Source organism: Anas acuta, chromosome 5 (genome assembly GCF_963932015.1).
Source record: "Anas acuta chromosome 5, bAnaAcu1.1, whole genome shotgun sequence".
Lineage (NCBI taxonomy): Eukaryota > Metazoa > Chordata > Aves > Anseriformes > Anatidae > Anas > Anas acuta.
Genome location: NC_088983.1, coordinates 26,129,934 through 26,148,370, shown reverse-complemented (window position 1 = coordinate 26,148,370; position 18,437 = coordinate 26,129,934). Strand labels below are relative to the sequence as shown.

The 18,437-nt window shown below is 35.1% G+C and overlaps 1 protein-coding gene across 16 annotated transcripts in view; it reads right to left on the bottom strand.

Annotated features, from left to right (window-relative positions):
* Window positions 1–18,437, bottom strand: part of RALGAPA1 (Ral GTPase activating protein catalytic subunit alpha 1) — a 127,842-nt gene that overhangs the window by 46,439 nt on the left and 62,966 nt on the right. For all 16 annotated transcript variants that reach the window (XM_068683319.1, XM_068683323.1, XM_068683320.1 and 13 more), the window contains 5 exons: window positions 16,493–16,601; window positions 9,327–9,437; window positions 8,287–8,355; window positions 6,364–6,498; window positions 5,710–5,893 (listed from right to left, as the gene is read on the bottom strand). In XM_068683319.1, the coding sequence (XP_068539420.1) occupies window positions 5,710–5,893; window positions 6,364–6,498; window positions 8,287–8,355; window positions 9,327–9,437; window positions 16,493–16,601 (608 nt within the window). The remainder of the gene's footprint in view (window positions 1–5,709; window positions 5,894–6,363; window positions 6,499–8,286; window positions 8,356–9,326; window positions 9,438–16,492; window positions 16,602–18,437) is intronic.

Genomic DNA, 18,437 nt, shown 5'->3' with positions numbered 1-18,437 from the left:
TTTTTCTGTTACCTAAAATCCATCAAACTAAAATACCCTGAAACACCTTTCTTTTTTGTTCTTTCAGTATTTTTTGTTTTTCATTCACTCAGTACTTACTGAGCAAATGTAACCTCTTGGATAAGTAAGAATAATTAGCTCATCTTCCTTTATACTGGATATTAACACACAATAAAAACTAATGCTTAATAAACTAATATCTTTTTGCAGTTCAAGGTCCAAATTTGTTTACCTAGAAAAACTGCAATTGGTTTAACTTGAAAAAATAAAGGCCAATTTGTAATGCATAATGACTGTTGTGACAGTTAATTAGTTTCTAAAGCACTGAATCTTTTCTGCATCTGCAAAAATAAACAAATAGTATATATTTCCTTTTTTTTTTTTTTCTCTCTCCCAAGGATTGGGTAAAGCATGTAAGGGACATTTAGGAATCCGGCTCTTCCATACCTTTAGGGAGCATTACATCTGAACTGCCAAAAGGAAAACATCTTATCCTGTTAATAAATCAGCTTAATTTCTATACTATCCTAAAACTCTGAAAAATTTCACATATTTCGATTAAGTCCTTGAAAACAGATAAAAACAAATTAGATATAGTATTTTATTATCAATAGCCTTCTCGAAGCTTAAAAATTAACAAACATAAAAACATTCAGTGAAGCTGAATTAAATGCCCAGATACTGATAGCATATGAGGAAATTAAGTTATAGTGCCATCTGCTGAAACGTAAGAATGAACTGTAAGCAAGTGTATACAAGACAAAGAAAACAAGTTGGATGCTTGAAGAATAATTTATCTGTGCTACTAAGCAGCACCTGGACAGTGCAGATGCTGGCCACCTCTGTCAGCACATTTACGCCAAATGTTTACAACTTGTTACTGCACAGATAAGCACGATAAGGCTTTTGCCAGGTTCCTAGGAACAGATGTGAGCTTCCCAGCTATGTGAAGTCTCACACTGAATAGACTGTCTTCAGTGTGTTTCTGCTGAAACAACTGAAGCACGAGGGATTTAATAGCATGTAAGCTATTACTATTGCTATTTTGTGGCAAACCCTAAAGATCTCAAACCATATCACAGACGTATTGTGCCTACATGCATAAAGATACTGCTTTAGGAGCCGGAAGACATACAGAAAGACACGCAATGAGACAAAGAATGGAACATCAAGCTAAAATTTGGAAGGTCCATTTCCCAGCCCTACCACAGTCATTCTATGAAAATATTATTGCAGTTTTTTTTTTTTTTAAATTTTAATTCAATAATATAAATCTCTAAGTGCCTCCACTAGAACATGAGAACAGTACTTCTCACTGCATCTCTTCAGAGTATGTTGATCACTTGATCCAAAAATGTCACAGAAAACTTAAATCAGAACTATTAAGAGAAGCGTACAGAAAAATAAACTCTAAGACATAGCCTGTTATGTTGAAATAAAATAAAGCAGTCTCTGTAAACATTTTTGCCACACAGCAAATTAGATTTTGGTGATGGTTTCCCTTATTAAAAAAGGAAACCAACCAAACAAATCAAAAACCAAGCAATAATGCATTTGGAAAATATGAGAGTTTTAAATTAAATTTGTAACATGTAGGATACATTTCAGAATTTGTTCCTAGAAGCACATCTCCTCAACCAAGAACAACTGCATATTCAATATATTACAACTCTTAAAATGAATATCTAAACCATGCACTGTGTTTCAAAAGGGCAGCTCAAAATATGCAATAATGCAAGCCATCACAGCTTTACTACAAATTCTACCAACTAAGCCATGCTATTGCACATTAAAGAAGTATAACTGGCTGCTTTGCCTACAGGTAATCCTAAAGGAACACATCTCTGCTCTCTTTACAGCAGTAGAGTCTTTCACTTGGGCAGTGCAATTTGCATGTGTATGTGATCACTTGGTAATTTGCTAGAAGCATGTTACATTTTTCTCAGTTCCTGAAATTACCACTTTTGTGGGAAGAATGAAAGTCCATCGCCACTAATTTGTATCAGTGGCATGAATGGAGGATTCCTGAATTTCCTTAGGATGTGTTGTTAACTCTTTACTTCAACTTTGGCTGAACCGCTTATAATCAACTACAGTTATGTAGTAGAAGGAAAAAGTAATGACTGAGGGTAGAATTAAACTCTCCTCATCCTTTTAGCTATCCAAAAGAATGATGCACCAGTACAGAGTGACTCATCTCAGTTAAAAGCACAAACTGGAGAAATGCGATGAATCATGCTCTGGAAACTCTTCTTTTCATCCATTACTTTTAGATGGAGCCTAAGAGAATTCAGCTTAGTTTAGTTATCTACATTTTAAATTAGTTTATGGAAGTCCTACTCCTTTCTAATTTTAAGCTACAGGTACAGAGAGAAACCCTCTCTAGAATATCCATCACAAAACACAAACCTGGAAGCAATATGTATAGGCTGTTTTTTAAAATGTGTACTTTTTGTCTCCTTTCAGTAAAAAAGCAAACAGCAGCAAAGCCTTAAAAAATGTGAAAGTACCTTATTTTTCTAATTTTTGAAGAAAAGCAAAGACTAAATTTACATCACATGGAGAACTTTTCTTCAGAAATTCAAACATGTTAGGAAAAATGGTCAGTCTACACAAAACAGTTTAAAAATGTTTGAAGAAATGACATAAATAGGGTAAAATACATGATGTCAATAACTGATGCACCACTATGTCTATGCAATGCAACTACTGCCTTTCCAATCACATCTACCTCTAACAGATTGATTTATGAAGGACAGGATTTAAAGTGTTTTGCCTACAGTTGCAAAGAGATTCCTGTAATGTGTTATTTCCTTCCAACTAGACTCTATTCAATGGTCTGATTTTGCTATCTATTGATATTAGAAGATATATAGCACTTGCTTAACTCTATATATTTTCATGTAACCACCTTCCTTGTTTATACATGTGTTATGAAAATAATTGTACTTTTTTCGTAAATGTTCACATCATTTAATATAAGCATTTAAAAAAAATTAAATGAGAGGCTCTGTTTTAATTCTCCCTCATATATGTTGATGGTCCTTTAATGACAGGTAGAAGATCAGAAGTAGGTGAGCAGATCATGGCACAATATAACTAACCTATATGCTATAATGCTGTACTTCTTGGTGAAAGTATACCTATATCAGTGTGATACTGGCTAGTTAGGTGCGGTTAATCAGCACAGGCAGTGCTTAATGACTGTACTGTAGCTAGAGGAAGCTGTTGTTGCTACCAGCTGGAGGATATGGTCATCTAGTAGACATGCTCCGTGATTCCTTAGATGTGTGAAAGCACCACAGACTTGCTGTCTGCAAATTCTGATGATGCAAGAAAAGCTGCTTATTGAAGTCTAATGTTAGCTGCTGGAAGTTCTTTCTGGTCTAAATATAACACTTTAATATACTTAACCCAATTTCAAAATCATACTTTATGCATCTTATGCTGCAATTTACCACTTTATTGGAAAAATAAAAAAAAAGGAGGAAAAAGCAGTTTCACTAGTTCTACCTAATGCCTTCCTTACAAGAGACAGCATTTGGAAAGTTAACGAAACAAAGATGGGAATATTCCTCTTCTCTCCCCCCACTGCCTGTTTCTAGAGGATTTAAGAAATCTTTGCACAGCTGTTTATCGGAGGGCTTGCTCCAACCTCTGAATAGGTCCTGTACCCACTATACAGCTGTATCACTGAAAGTCCACACCAATTTGTACTGTGGTTAAGTGTCCATAAAACTTGTGATGGATCTGACCTTGAGCAATGGGAGTACAAGAATCACAACCCTTAAAGTGGTATCAAGCATCCTGTTTAGAATAGTGCTGTTTCAGTACTTTCACTTTTGCTTGTTACCTAAGGAAAGAGTCTAGCAATCCCCACCCTGTCTTTGTGTAACTTCCCTGATTTCCCTACTACCGCTGTCCTACCTGTTTCCATAATCTTCAAAAAGATATGATAGCACTTCTACTCTACTAAATGAGATGCTGACAAACTGCTCTGCTACTATCTTGCACTAACTGACCCCCTTGTCTTGACTGAGTCCCAGGCTGGTCATTATCCACTAACTTTACTCGTCCAATTCCTTCAACAGTGTCAGAGATGCTGTGTGATCAGTTAAAAACTGCCAATTTTATTCTCTTCCTGGCAATATAGGCTAGAAGTGCCAAGGTTGCAAGACCATGGTTGTGGTATAATGCTGTCACTTGCCAATTAAATTTCACAATCTGACTTCCAATTCCTGAGTTCTAAAACTTTAAAAACATATGGGTCTTCCCTAACTTATCTGGAGAGAGAGAAAAGGCACACCTGAAATTACTTTTATTTAGAAATTTAACAAGAAATCATAAAAGAACGGATCACGTACGGAAATGCAAAATGAAGATATCGATACTAAGGCTTTGTGCAACTGCATTCATTTAAAGAGAAATCTATTCAGGGTTGTCTTTTCAGATTGTCAGATTAAACAAGCCACACAGCATTTGCTGCAAACCCATAATTACAGATTATTACAGAATACAAAAGATGCCAGGCATAAAAAGCTACTACAATTCACTACACTGTAATAGAACATGCGGTGGAAGTTAATTTTGGCAAATGCTTTAAATATTAGCTTTACATAATATGTATAGGTGAGACTGTAATTAGGACAGAATGAATCCTTCGAAGCCTCTTTCATTCTGACCCAGCAGATGATTACTTTTTACTAATAAGACCACAGCCATTTGACAAAAAGCCAACTATAGTACCTTGCTTCATTCTTCAGTAAATTTAATAATTACAGCTCCTCCTGCCAATAGTTCTCAAATCAGACTTGTTCAATCCAATACTGAGCTTATTAGGGGACAGCTCTATGTTTAGAATTCTTTGGCCAAAAAAGTACTTGAGGATGATGAAGCATGCCTTAGACAAGGGCACAATGATTAGCCATTTTCTCTACATAAAAAACAGCACGTAGTCACTACAGACCACAAAATCACCTGCTGTTAGCACACAGCTGCTACAAAGAGCTTCTGCATTTATCTGGTTCTTAATACCTTTAAGGAAGCCTAAATGGAACAACTTAATATGGAAGGAGAATAGCACTACACAGAATTTCTGGTATCAGTATTAATTTCATCTTTTTCAATTTTCTTCCCAAAGTAGCCATCTGATATTTACTAGATACAGAGGAGTAGTATATACTATACAGTGTATCTTAGTTTCTTATTTTTGAGTTCTGAAGAAAATGCTAATTCTCAGGTATCTTATGGTTCCAAACAGATGAGAGAAAATTTCTCTTCTAAAAGTGTAAATAGAACAACAAATTATGACAAGGTAAAAAAAAAAAAAAAACAACTTATAATATTGCAATCTCAGATAAGAACAAAATCTGAAATATTTTTAGAAAAAGGAGTAAAGCTAAGAAAAAAATGATTTACTGAAAGTAAACTCAAAAGCAACATTTATCCATGCTGCAATCCGTAACGCTTTTTGTTGATACAGAGCACAGAAGAATCTGTATCAAATTGATCTTCACATTGTTCAGAAGATATATATTTCAGTTAATTGAACAGTAATTGCTCAAAATTATGTTAGCTAATTCCATACTAATGGTCCTTACGTAGTGTCTAGTTATAATTTAAAACTTATGCTTTAGACAAACACTTCAATAGTGGAAACCAAGATAAAAATCTTTTTGAAAGAAAATGTATTTAGGCAATTTCACAAACCTTCAGTGACTGGCTGAAGTTTAGAAGAACGCTCAGAGTCTGGAGAATGCAGTGGTTCTGGTTCCTTCAAGCTTTCTAAATGCATAAAAGGATCGTAGTCCACACATGCCAAATCAGAAAGACTTAGAGGAAAATATTTGGGGTTGCTAAAACACTGAGAACCATAGACACATCCATGAAGAACCTAGAACAAAACCAGGATTTCATCACATTAATTACTGAAATGTCTATCTGATAGTTTTATAAGAAAATAAGTTTATTTTTATTTACATTTTCAAATGAAGTTGTTAGAAGCATGTAGGTAGGATAAAATGATGGAAAATTTTAGATGCTCAATATTTACAGAAACAAACACAGGTCTGCAAAGAAAACCACTAAAATTGTGTCTACATTGAAGTGGAATTTAACAGTACAGAAACATGAAACACATTTTCCAACAAATCATTAAGCCACTTTTATTTGTAGATCTCCTGTCCCCCCTAACTACATACACTAGGTCTATGCTGTTGGAGGTTTTAATCCCATTCACTTAAAAAATACTGAAACAGAACAAATCTTCGTTCTGCATACATGAAGACAGTAATCATAACTTAACAGTTTTTACTTTGCTTATTGCTAATGGTATTCTCGTTTACCAAGTAAAGAAACATGTACCTTATAGATACAATTAAGAACAGATCTCTCAGTCTTATCATTTTCTGCTCCTGTAGAGTGAAGTGGCTGCAGCAAGGTCTTTAATGGCAAGGCCATTATCCAATCCAACAGGCACAGAAGTAAAGAAACCACCAACTGCAACAAACACTTTCAATTACAAATCAGTTAAACCAGCACTTGTTACTTCACAGTTACCACTGTATTTCATTTCTCTATTTTGTTTTCTTCTCTCAATTTAGAGAACCTGTCAACCTTAGACAGAAATGGCAGGTCATACTTGTTTGGAAGCTTCTGTACGTTCAAAATGCTATAGCATGAGCAAAAATTTTAGCTACTGAGATATTTAACAAAGACCATTCATACAAGAGTTTATCATCATGGTAAATCTGAGTAGCTACCGTGCTTAAGAAAACACCCGTGATTTTTCAAAACTGGTCTGTAGGGTGCTGTTTACAAAATGACAGATTACACACATACAAATTAAGGCTGACATACCATTCGGAATGTAAATCACTGTAAAGTGAATGAAGGATTACACAAAACTGAACTAACACAGCTGCATTTCTACTTTATAACTAATACAGAATTTCCTTCACAACATGTCAATATTGCTATGCAACATCAGGTATCATCTGACAGAAATCCGACTGCTTTCTCTATTGTAGGCTCCTCAGTCAGCAGAAGAACCAACTCCCTCTAGGGGATATTTGTAAAGACTGTAGAAGATAATTAGATTAAGACACACACGCCAAATTATTAATAACTTACCAGCTTCAAATGATTATTTTTAATTTTAAAAACTTAGCTGTGGAAGATGAAACAATCAGATAAATAGCTTAAGATTCTCTAAAATATTTTCCAAGTTAAATGAAAGTCTTTCAAAGAAAATCCACTTAAGTAATTTACTAATAAAAGACATAAAAACATCTTACTCATTTCACATAATACACTACAACTTTGTCTCACAGAAGCACCATAAAATAAACCTAACAATGAAGGACTCTGAAGTATTTTTTATTACACAAATTTTTGAAAAGGCACTAGGACTAAGTTTGTAAAACTAAGCAAACCCATTTCTGATGCAGCATTTGACAAAAAATGATCAGCTAGAGGTCATGGGGAAACTTTTTCATTTATGGGAAGCATCCTCAGCCACTGGCTTGTCACAAGCACAGACGAGAGGTGAAATGGGGCTCTGGTGGCCAAAATGACTAACAGATGAATCGTAGCTCCCATTGGAATGGGTGCTCCAGAACAGCAGAGCTGCCAGTGTAAAATCACACTGAAATGTCCAAATTTAAATGATTACTGTGTCCCACAGCTCTTGTTCCCCTAGTCTAAGAGGAAAGCCAAATAATTCAGAAAAGATACAGCTTTCAGGAGGCAGCAAATACTACTGTGAATATCAGAGGGTTGAAAAAAGAGCCTGTCTTAATTAGGGGACTCAGGTGCCCTGAAAATATAAAAAGAGCAACTGTTTTGAAGGATGACAACAATCAAATTCATCTGAATATTACAAACTATCTTGTTCAAAAATGTAATTACAATGGAAAAAGTAAAAAATCATAACCTTGTAAGTATTTTGAAATGTACTTTCTACAAGTTGAAAAATATATTTTCACTATAAAATAATTTTGAAGCATCTACATTACTTCTAAGTTCACTTAGCATAAGGAAAAAAGACATAAGATTTTTTAATTACTGAAAGCAATCTATTTCAATTAATTTTAAATGTGTATTTTCCTATAAAAACTTCAGAAATTCACTTCATAAAGAATACTGCTGAAAGTCTGGGAAGACTATACTATATTATACTTAAAAAGCTGAATACCTGCTTTAAGGCACATCTTAAATTTTGTAACAAAACTCTGTCACACCTTTGCAATAATATTAACACATTAAAAAGGAATGGAAAGTATTTACCCTCTTGTCCTGTTCATATGAGGAAGCTTCTGTACTGGGTAACAGATGAGTAATAGTTGCTATCAGAATCTGAGGAAAATATAGCATAGTTTTGTTACAAATATAATTAAAATATTTCAGTTTATATAATGAATTTTTAAGCAGGTAAATGTGATACAATGGTAGATTCATGGTTAAATTCTATTTAAGTTACTTTGAGACAAAGCATAGGGCCACTTTTTTTGTAAATAAAACCCTTTTAATTGAATTTCAAAGACACTAAAGGAAAATGTTATTCATGGCTGACATAGGTGCATTAGGGACAAAGAAATTACATAGCTACTCCAAATATTTAGGCAGGAAGATAACTTAATCCAACACACTTGTAGGGTGCAGTAAAGAGCGTGATGAAGGTTTGTGTATGGGACTATTTGAATTCCATTATTTCTTAGAAATACTAGAATTTGTAAACACTCTCCCTTCACCTACGACTCAGTAACATGACTGCACAGGCACAGAGAAATACTTCTTATACCTCTTAAGAAGCACCTATACAATTCCCTTTCTGGTTACTTGGGTGGCCTCTATCTTTTTTTCTGTTGTTAAGACTCTCAGAGGCCATAGCCTAACTCCTTGTTATTTAAAGCGTATTCAAAAAAAAAAAAATATATATATATATATTTGCTTAATACTGACAAATTTCAATGGATATGTAGAACAGAATTGCAGATCCATATTTTAAGTAATCACTTTCTCACTAAACTTAAACATACATATTCACCCATATTTAATATAAATAACAGACTTAATTGACAATATGGCTCATGTAAATAATGACAAAATTGTACTGGAGGAAAAAAAGCATTATATAGCCATTTTCCATGTTAATACTGAAGCTAGCAAGTGTTATGTGAACCCATACTGTTAATGTTTGTTAAGATTATATTTATATTAATTTTGTGAAACATACTTGCCAATATTCTGGTATTTTAATTTTAGTAAAATGTGTTTTACTGTTAAATTTAAAAGAATAATAATTAAAAAATTTAAAAATTACTTACTTGAATAATTCTTAAAGGTGAATCAGCTTGATACACTTGAAGTCTATGCACATAATGTATCAGCATGTTCAGCATACTGCAGGCAACTTGGGCTACTGTTTTATTGGGAAACTAGAAAAGAACACAGCACGGTAATGACATTATGTGATTTCATGTAATAGCATGTTAATTGGTAAGCTGGTCAGGAATTCTGATGACAGTTTTATACATTTAGCTGCTTATGTACCTTATTACAGGAAAAAACAAAAAAAAACAAAAAAAACACATTTTACAAAATATAAAAGGAATAAAATAATGTTATCAGTTAACATCAAAGTTTTGGAACAGACAATTAGTGAGCTGCACACAACGAGGGAAAGGTCTTCCAAGTTCAATGTCAGACTGGTTAGTATAGGACCATGAAGCCAGAACAAACAAATTAATTTCATAGTACCTGCGTGATTATTAATGTTAACACATCACTGAAAAAAACAAGGATCTGATTTTGCTTTCAGAGGCCTTTATTGAGAACCAAGGTATGTGAACAGCCAAGTGTTAACAACTGCTGCGTACAGCACTAGTCTAAGTGGAACTGCATGCACCCTGACTTCTACACTTAACTCCTGTTTTCTGTGTTGTCTTTTAAAGGTAGCACAATGTTGCTGCACTGGAGCCTGGTTTAAACAGTTCCTAAACTGCTTAAGTTAACTGTGCGGGTTGAGGCTGACGTGAATGGATTTATGCAATCTAGCCTACAATCTCTAGCCTTGCGAGTGGATGCACTGCAATAGACTCCTAAGAGGGAAAACAAAGAAAAAGAAGAGACAGGGTTATATTTCTCTGAATTGTTAATACACAGGACATGTAACTGAGGCTTCTTCCTGTGTTATAGTTGCCTTCAAACACTAAGCTGTGCATCAAATAACAAAGTCAATTTTACAAGTGAATCTCATTCATCTAGGATGTGAAAATCCTACAAATCTAAGCTAAAGATACACTCAAAATGGTTATTTTAGCACAGCAAAACTACAGATTTTAGAAGATGGCACAAAATTCATAGAATAAATTACATATAATAGCCCCAAGCATATGGGGAACGGAAGAATTTCAAATACATTCTTAATTTAAAAAAATGCTGTATCTTTGCTGAAAACAAGTATTCCAAACCATACTTCCGATGAATTGCAAATCACACAGAAAATACTTAGGCAATCCATGCTTTAATCAGGAAAAATCCTATTCTATTTCTCTGATGAGTGACTTTAGAATTCCTCCTTTCTTAAAAGACTAATAATGTAGATTACTTGTTTTAATCTCACTTAGCAGTGAAACTATCACAGGTGCGTGCTGCAGGGTGGCTAAGTGCCTACCTCCTAAGTCAGAATTATGTTATAAAAATAGTTAGATCTACTTTCTTGGCTTCTTAGAATGTGTTCTTAATCAGTCCAGCGCTATTAACTTTCAGAGATGGGTATATTTTACAAACCTATAGGGAGAAGGAAAAAAAAAAAAAAAGCTTTAGGAAAGCTGAAACACCTGGGCAACAAAGCCTGAATTGAACATTAAGGATTGCAGAATAAAATTTTTGAATGGCAAAAGTGTGAGGGTGAAAAATACACTGAAAGAAAGCTCTACCCTGAGCAAGCTTCTTACAAAGCAAAGCTATCATATTTTACATCTAACGTCTTGAAAAGAAGACAAAAAGGTACAAAGATAAGCAAAAGTATGGAGTACCATGCTTTAACACTTTTTATTTAATATGCAGAAGCATAAATAAAGACTGTGATTTGCTCTTATAAGACAGCCACAGAGCCAGAAAGTAGACAGGCTAGTTAATTCTTGTTCTCAGTGTTCTTGTTCTCTTTTTCTCAGCGGTCACAGTTCCCTACTACTGCTGTTATTGAACCAAAACAATGCAGACATCTTACATCCGCAAGCCTTCCCAGAGCTTGCGATAAGAACACCATTACTTTTTATTCCTCACAAAACAGCCTCTCTCCATTCCGTGAAGGTACATCATGTAAGCGCAGTAAGCAGAGTGCAGATTCTAATGTTCAAGCTCAACAGGCAACAAAAAAATTAAATAAAATTGAAAGTGCAACAATTTGATTACAGAACTTGAGATCAAATCCAGGTTGCTGGAAATATCCTTACAAGCTTGCAAGAAAACCCCAGAGTCACTGAAGAAGACAGAATGGGTGGTCAAGCCAGAGTATCTTAATGCAGAATGTCCAGATTAGTGAATTGAAGAAAAATTGCCTGAGAGACCCAGAGACTTTTTAGAGACTTTGTACAGTTAGCTGTTGACTATATAAAAACTGAGCTTTTTTTTTTTTAATAAAAAAAGGGGGTCATCAAGCTCTAAAATGAATTAAGTGAATGATTTCAAGTGGTGTTTCATGCAAATTATTTAATCTCTTTCTGTTCTCTGGTTGGAGAGAAAATTTTTTTTATTTAAAGAAAAAGAGAACAAGGTATTGGAGTATTGGAGACTCCTTTTGTAAGGCTGAAAGGTATAAAATAATGAATATGAATAAAATTTAAATCTTGTGCATTGAATTTTTCAAGATTTATGCATGCAAAGAGCACCAGGTATGAAGCTTTTACCAATACAGAGATTGTCCCAAACTGTTCAAACCCTTCATCTACTTCAGAAATCTGTCCCAGCACAGTCTACCAACCATGTTTCAAAAGAATACAAGGAAACTTCTGAACAAACAGCTGCGTGTCCTGCAAGGACACTCTTCCTGAATCCAAGCAGCAGCACCAGGTTTATGTTCCATAGCAGGACAATTCAACCCCTTGAATTCACACTACTCTGTTCTGAATTCTTTCCAAGAGCTTTCAGAGCTGCCTAAAAGTGGCTGTGCAATTCAACGAACAATCCACCAGCCATTCTCCAACTCAGAAAGATGTTTAATAAAGCATAAGAATTCACTACTTTTATATTATTTTATATTTAGTAGTGTAATTGTGGATGTATTTTTTTAAGTTACTCGATAAGAGAAGCTTCTAATGGCACTTAACTTGATACCTTACTCTCAGGGTTTTTCTTAGAAGGATAAGTCTTAATATACTTTTAATCTTTGCAAGGACCCATTAGTTTCTGGATGTCACATAAGTAGTTTAACATTGTCCAAACTTGCAAATAAACTATTTTAGTGCTCATTCAGCTAAGCCTGTACAACATATTTTTGTGGTGTATCTGCAACATTTTTGAGAGGAGTATAATTTAATCATGAGATGCAGAGGTCTGGATGGCTGGTTAGGATCTTTTGAACTCAGACTTCAGCAGAGGTTAACACAGCTACAGCAGTTATCTCCATACCACTGAGGGAAGTGTGGTGAGATTTGGAATGAGCTGCTCAATTTTAATTCTGACAATAATTTCTGTATTTCACAAACAAGCATATAATCATTGCTAACATTTATATTTAATATTATTTGCTCAATTGTAATTATCAGTAGGTTGGACTAGGACTATAGCTCTCTATCCATTCATTTATCCTGAAACTGAGAAAATTCTTGGAGTTCAGATAGCTGAGTACTTCAAAACCAAGAGATTGCTTAGGTAACAAATTAATTTGTTTTCCCATGATATATATTAAATCATTTCATGATTAAGTTCTGTTGTGAGTTTATACCACTGCTCAAAATGGGAGAAAAGCCAGCATGCCCTGGATAAAAGTAGAAATATAAACACCTTTGTCTTCTCATTCAAGAAGTAATTTATATTTAATACAGATGAGATACGAATAATTGGTTTAATAAACACATCAAAGAAAAATAGGAGAAAACACTGTGAATGTCAGGATTAAATATATTTCAAAAATTTGATAAATTGTAGAAGTAAGATGATAACAGTGTCATTGGCTTAATACCAAATTTGCACAGGAACCTGATAAAATGAATTAGTTAAGGGATATTAAAAAGCGAGGGGAAAACCCTGGAAGAGAAAATTAGTAAAGCTGCAAAGCATGAATGTGATTTTGCAAAACAGGAAATTGCAATTTAGAGACTAATACTAAAAGCCCTGAAGCAATCCATTTTAGAAGCAGACTCAAATCCTGCTTCATGGGATGTCATCAGCTGATTTTCTAAGATATTTTTCAGATTCTCTTTGCTGAAAAGAAGTTAGTCAGCAACATCTGGCACAAGCTATGTATAACAGGTGTACACCCAATTTTTATCACCACATATATACAGAAAGACTACTGAGTTTTGGTGTAAACAAGAAGTGTGTAGAAAGCTCCTGAAAACAAACTTGGAAATATTTAATTTGAAGTTACTGTTGATGAACATGAATGCAAGTCTGTAAAATGCTATAAAATGATTTTATTAATATTCTAATTATTTCATAAAACATTAACTAACAGGGAATGGTATTCAAAACAGTGGGAGAGCAGAAGCACTTGTTTAAGAAAAAAGACAAACAGAAAAGCCCTAAAACTCCAACCTTTTAACATAGATGATGAAAGAAAGCTGTTGATGTACTACCATCAATACACAATCTCAAGACTAGACTTGAAATCCAGTGACACTAGTTTCAGAATAGCGAAAATTTGTCAATTGCAAAAGACAAATAACAGCAAATCTATTCAGAAACATTTTATAGGCCTTGCACCACAATGAACAAGCTGTATGTGAGTAAGCTGCATTTCTAAGTGAGAATCACTGCATGCTAGCCATGTCCAACAAATTCAAACAAAACAGCTAATATCAAGCCAGTAAATTATTCAGATTTCAATAATGTAATGTGAAGGTGTTCGTGCAGAATGGCACAATGACTACCAGGGACTGTAAAATTTTATCTTGCAAATTGTTTTCAGAACCACTGCATTGGGTTTAGGTGGCAAGGTGTTGGTAGCAGGAGGTGAGGAGCTACTTCTTGTCATACACAGCTGGTCCCAGGGCTGATATTCCCTGCAGCCTTTGGAGAGCACGCACTAGAGCAGAGGAAAAGGGTGAGAGAGAAGGAAAAGAGACACCCCTTCAACTTGTGATGTATGGTGCCTTGCTCATGGGACTGACTGTAACCTGCAGTGATAACTTGGAAGAGGAGGAGAAGAACTTGGAGTGAAGTTGAGATTGGGAAACAGGGTAGGAAAGGCATTTTACCTATGTATTTTAATGCTTTTGGCTTTTTTTTTTTTCTAATCAAATTGGTAATCAAATATTTATTTTAATTGGCAGTAAATTCATTTCCCCAAGTTGGAAGTTCCCTGTTTTGCTTGCAACAGCAATTGATAAGGGATCTCCTTTGACATACTTTGTTAAAACCTGGAAATTCATTTTTATAATAACCATAAAAACAGCTCTATGTTTCACCAAATTAGAGTTCTCATTATTCCCTTTCAATAGGCAGTATAATCACAGAAACTTTGATGCAAACTCTTGACCTCTCTTTGGATTCAGATTTTTCAACAGGTCCTACATGATTCTGTCTGGTAATGAGCACAGAAAAGTATTTTATACCACAGGAAATCAAACATCTTCCAGTGCTTCCATACATGCAGCTTAAGTACTCTACCTTCCTCTAAACATCTGGTGAGGCCCAAGAAGTGATACTAATGGGATTTCGTTGGTGGGGGCAAGACGAGGACAGGTAAGCAAGAAGCATGAGAACCTTCGGGAAAATTCTGCTTGCCCTCAGCTTTTGTCACCTTTCCACTTTCTTCCTTGTCCCCATCTTACACTGGATGCTCTGCTCTGTCAACCAAAGAGCACGAGGCATTCACTTGGCTTAGGACAGGTCTTTTGCATATGATGGCAGATGGCTCACAAAACTGGGATCCCTTCCAGTTTCCTCTGTTTCATCTCTGCTCTGGCTTTTCCGTTTTGTAATGGGTCAGGAGAATGTACCATGGAGGGTTCAACAGTACTGTTCATCAGAGTTGGGGAACACAGGATGCCAATTAGTAGAGAATGTGATTTCCTTGGGCACCCATGTCTAGTCTAGACAGAAGATGTGTAAATGCTGGAGCAGGAAAGACTCCGACACTTCTGCATTCCAGTGCCTTTGTAGGGATCTATACTGAGTGGCAATATGTTGGTAGTGGAGGTGCTATAGGGGGGCCTCTGTGAGAATAGGCTAGGGGCTGCACAGACACAGCAGGTCCCAGACAGGCCCACAACAGACCCACCCCAGGGTATGGTGGAGCCCGCCAGCCAAGTGTGTGGCACCTCTGTGGAAACGTACTTAAGAAAGGGCAAAAATGCCACCCTGGCAGAGGGAAAGGAAGAGGAAAAAAATAAAAAATAAAAAAGAGAAACAACAGTGCAAACAGCAAGGTCAGAAAAGAAGGGAGATGATGGTTGTGTCCTGAAGGACTGCAACCAGGGGAAGGACCCGCATTATGGAACTGTTATGGACTGACTGCAATCCCCCATCTCCTCTGTGTGGGGGGGACTAGGTGAAGGTAAGGAGCTGGGAATGAAGGAGTGAAGTTGAACCCGGGGAAAGGGGAAGGCAGCGGCAGGTGTTGTTTTAATTTTTTTTTATCTTTGTTTCTCACTACGCAAATTATTTTTACTGGCAATAAATTAAACAAATTTACCCCACGTTGAGTCTGTTTTGAGCATGGCAGTAATTGGTGACCAATCTCCCTGTCTTAATCTCAATCCACAAGCTTCTTCATCCTATTTTCTTCCCCTGTCCTATAGAGGAGGGGGAATGTGTGAGCAGCTGGGAGTTTGACCCTTAGAAAAGTTTAGCCCACCACAGAGTCCTCAATGTTTTGCAAGAAGTCAGCTAGTTACAAAGAGATACAGAGAGCCCTGATGGAACCTTGGGTACAGGATGTGGGAAGGGGTAGAGCTGGACAAAGTCAGACAAAACCGGCAGTGCTTTTGTTGAAACTTGAATTGCAAGGATTATTTATGAGAAGATGGGGTGATGGACTATTATATTCCAATGGGTAGAGGTCACAGTGAAGTGGCTAATGATATACATTAAACAGAATCCACTATCTCACGTTGCAGCACACCATTTCCTCCAAACTTAAGTAAGAGTAAATTATAATACAGGTAATATTAAGAGTTTAGAAATCCAATGATTAAACTGAATTCATGCTTTTGTAAGAACTGAAAATGACACTGTGAAGTAAGGATGCTAAAATGTCATCATGATTTTGAACAGGCAATGTATCTGTAAGATGCTGTACATTGTAAAATTGTTAGTCTCTCACCTTTAAAGAAACACAAATCACATTCAATGCTTCCTTAATCTGAGGATGATGGGATTCATGAACTAGCTCCTCACAGATCCAAATACCAAGACTGCAAAGAGCAACACATCTGCAAAACAGTGGTGGAAGATAAAGAGCTGAAAAACATGCTTCAAAAATATGCATAATTTTTATGATTCATGACATGACCTGCTAAAACCTAATAAATGTTTTGTTTTAATTACTAAAAGAACTAAACAAATACTTAAAATCCTGTAACTTCTACCTGTAAAAAAAAGAGTAAATAATCCCACCTACCCCTGTCAAAACACAAGAAAGGAAAAAGGACAAACCGGAAAATCTAAAAGCAATTACGTACCACTGAATCTCTATATACTTTATGGATTCAAAATATTTTCTCATTTTCTTTTAAACATTTTAATTTCTTAAATTAATATTTTGAATTAATATTAATATTTTATTTTAAAAAATATTTTCTTAAGACAAAGGAAAAACTATGGTTGGAGATCCTTCCTACCCAGTGTGAGAGTTTGTACATATTTCTTTAGAGTTTCTGGGACACAGATGGGAGAGAGGAAAGTTATTTGTTCATAGATATTTACATTTTTTTAGACTGTCAATAAATAAGGAGTAAATGAATGCTTGAGACTGTACATATTTTGATTAAATATTTAAAATAACATTTATCAGTGTTTCTTTTAAAACAGTGATATTGTATTAAAGCAGGAAATTGTAAAAGTAAAGTATATTTAGATAGATGGGCTCAAAGAAGTAGACATGTATGAAAGTTGCTCAGAAACATTAGGCTTAAGCAATCTCCAAATCATTTGTAATTATCTTAAAAAACTAAAGGAGATCCAGTTCCATGGAACTGGAAAGGAAATACTTTATGTATCTTAAGAAAAGAGAGAAAGGTTAACTGTGGACAATTATAATCTATCCAATTTTGATATCAAGAGATAAAAAACTACAAGCAAAATGAAAAAGGAAAAAAAAAAAACATGGTGCTAAGAAACAGACAAAGTTGACTTACTGAGAATAAATCACGTGAAACCAAACTATTATCTTCCTTTCACAGGCTACTTACCTTAGTGAAAAAGGGTAAACAGCAAATGTAAGAAGTCCCACATGACTCTTTTATAAGCATTTAAAGAAAGGTCAGCCTACTGGAAACCACAGCAGCATAGGAGGCATGCAACTGATTGAAGAGCTGCACTCAAACAATTACCAATGATATAAAACCAAATTGGTGGGTCATTTCAAAAGCCAACCATAAAGGAACTTATTGTGGGCCCAAGTGTAGTCAGTACTTTTACTAATAACTTGAGGTATAAAATATAGACTACAGAAATAAAACTAAAGATGTGAACAAGTTGAAACAGACAGCAAATATTCTGGAAACAGCTTCAGAATCCAAAATCATCTGTATAAAACTGCAGAGCAACCCAAAAATCAACAAGAAGAAAGCTAGTCATGGGAACAGCAAAACATTAGATCTGGGAAGGGAAAATCATATGCTGGAATAGAAAAAGAAACAGAAGTGTCTGTGAAGATGTATAGTACAAAAAACATTTCAAATCTACAAAGAATTGTTAAATTGCTAATAGGCTGCAAAAATACACCTTGGAATGAATGCTGTGCAACAATGAGGGTGTAGATGCTTGCTTTGTACACTGTTGCTGAAAGCACAATTGCAATACTGCCTCCATTTTGAATAATACAATTCAAGAATAAAGACAAGAATGAGGGAGTCCAGAAGAAAAGTGACAAAAATGAGAAAGGATTTGGGGAAATATTACTTAAGGAAGAAAAGTTGAAGAGCTCACTGACTCTAAATCACAATTAAGGAAGGAAACAATAAGAAATCTTCTGACATAGTTAGGCACTGAAGAGTTTGATTTCCAGTAAACAATTCTCTTATATACCAGTAACAAAAACTATCTAA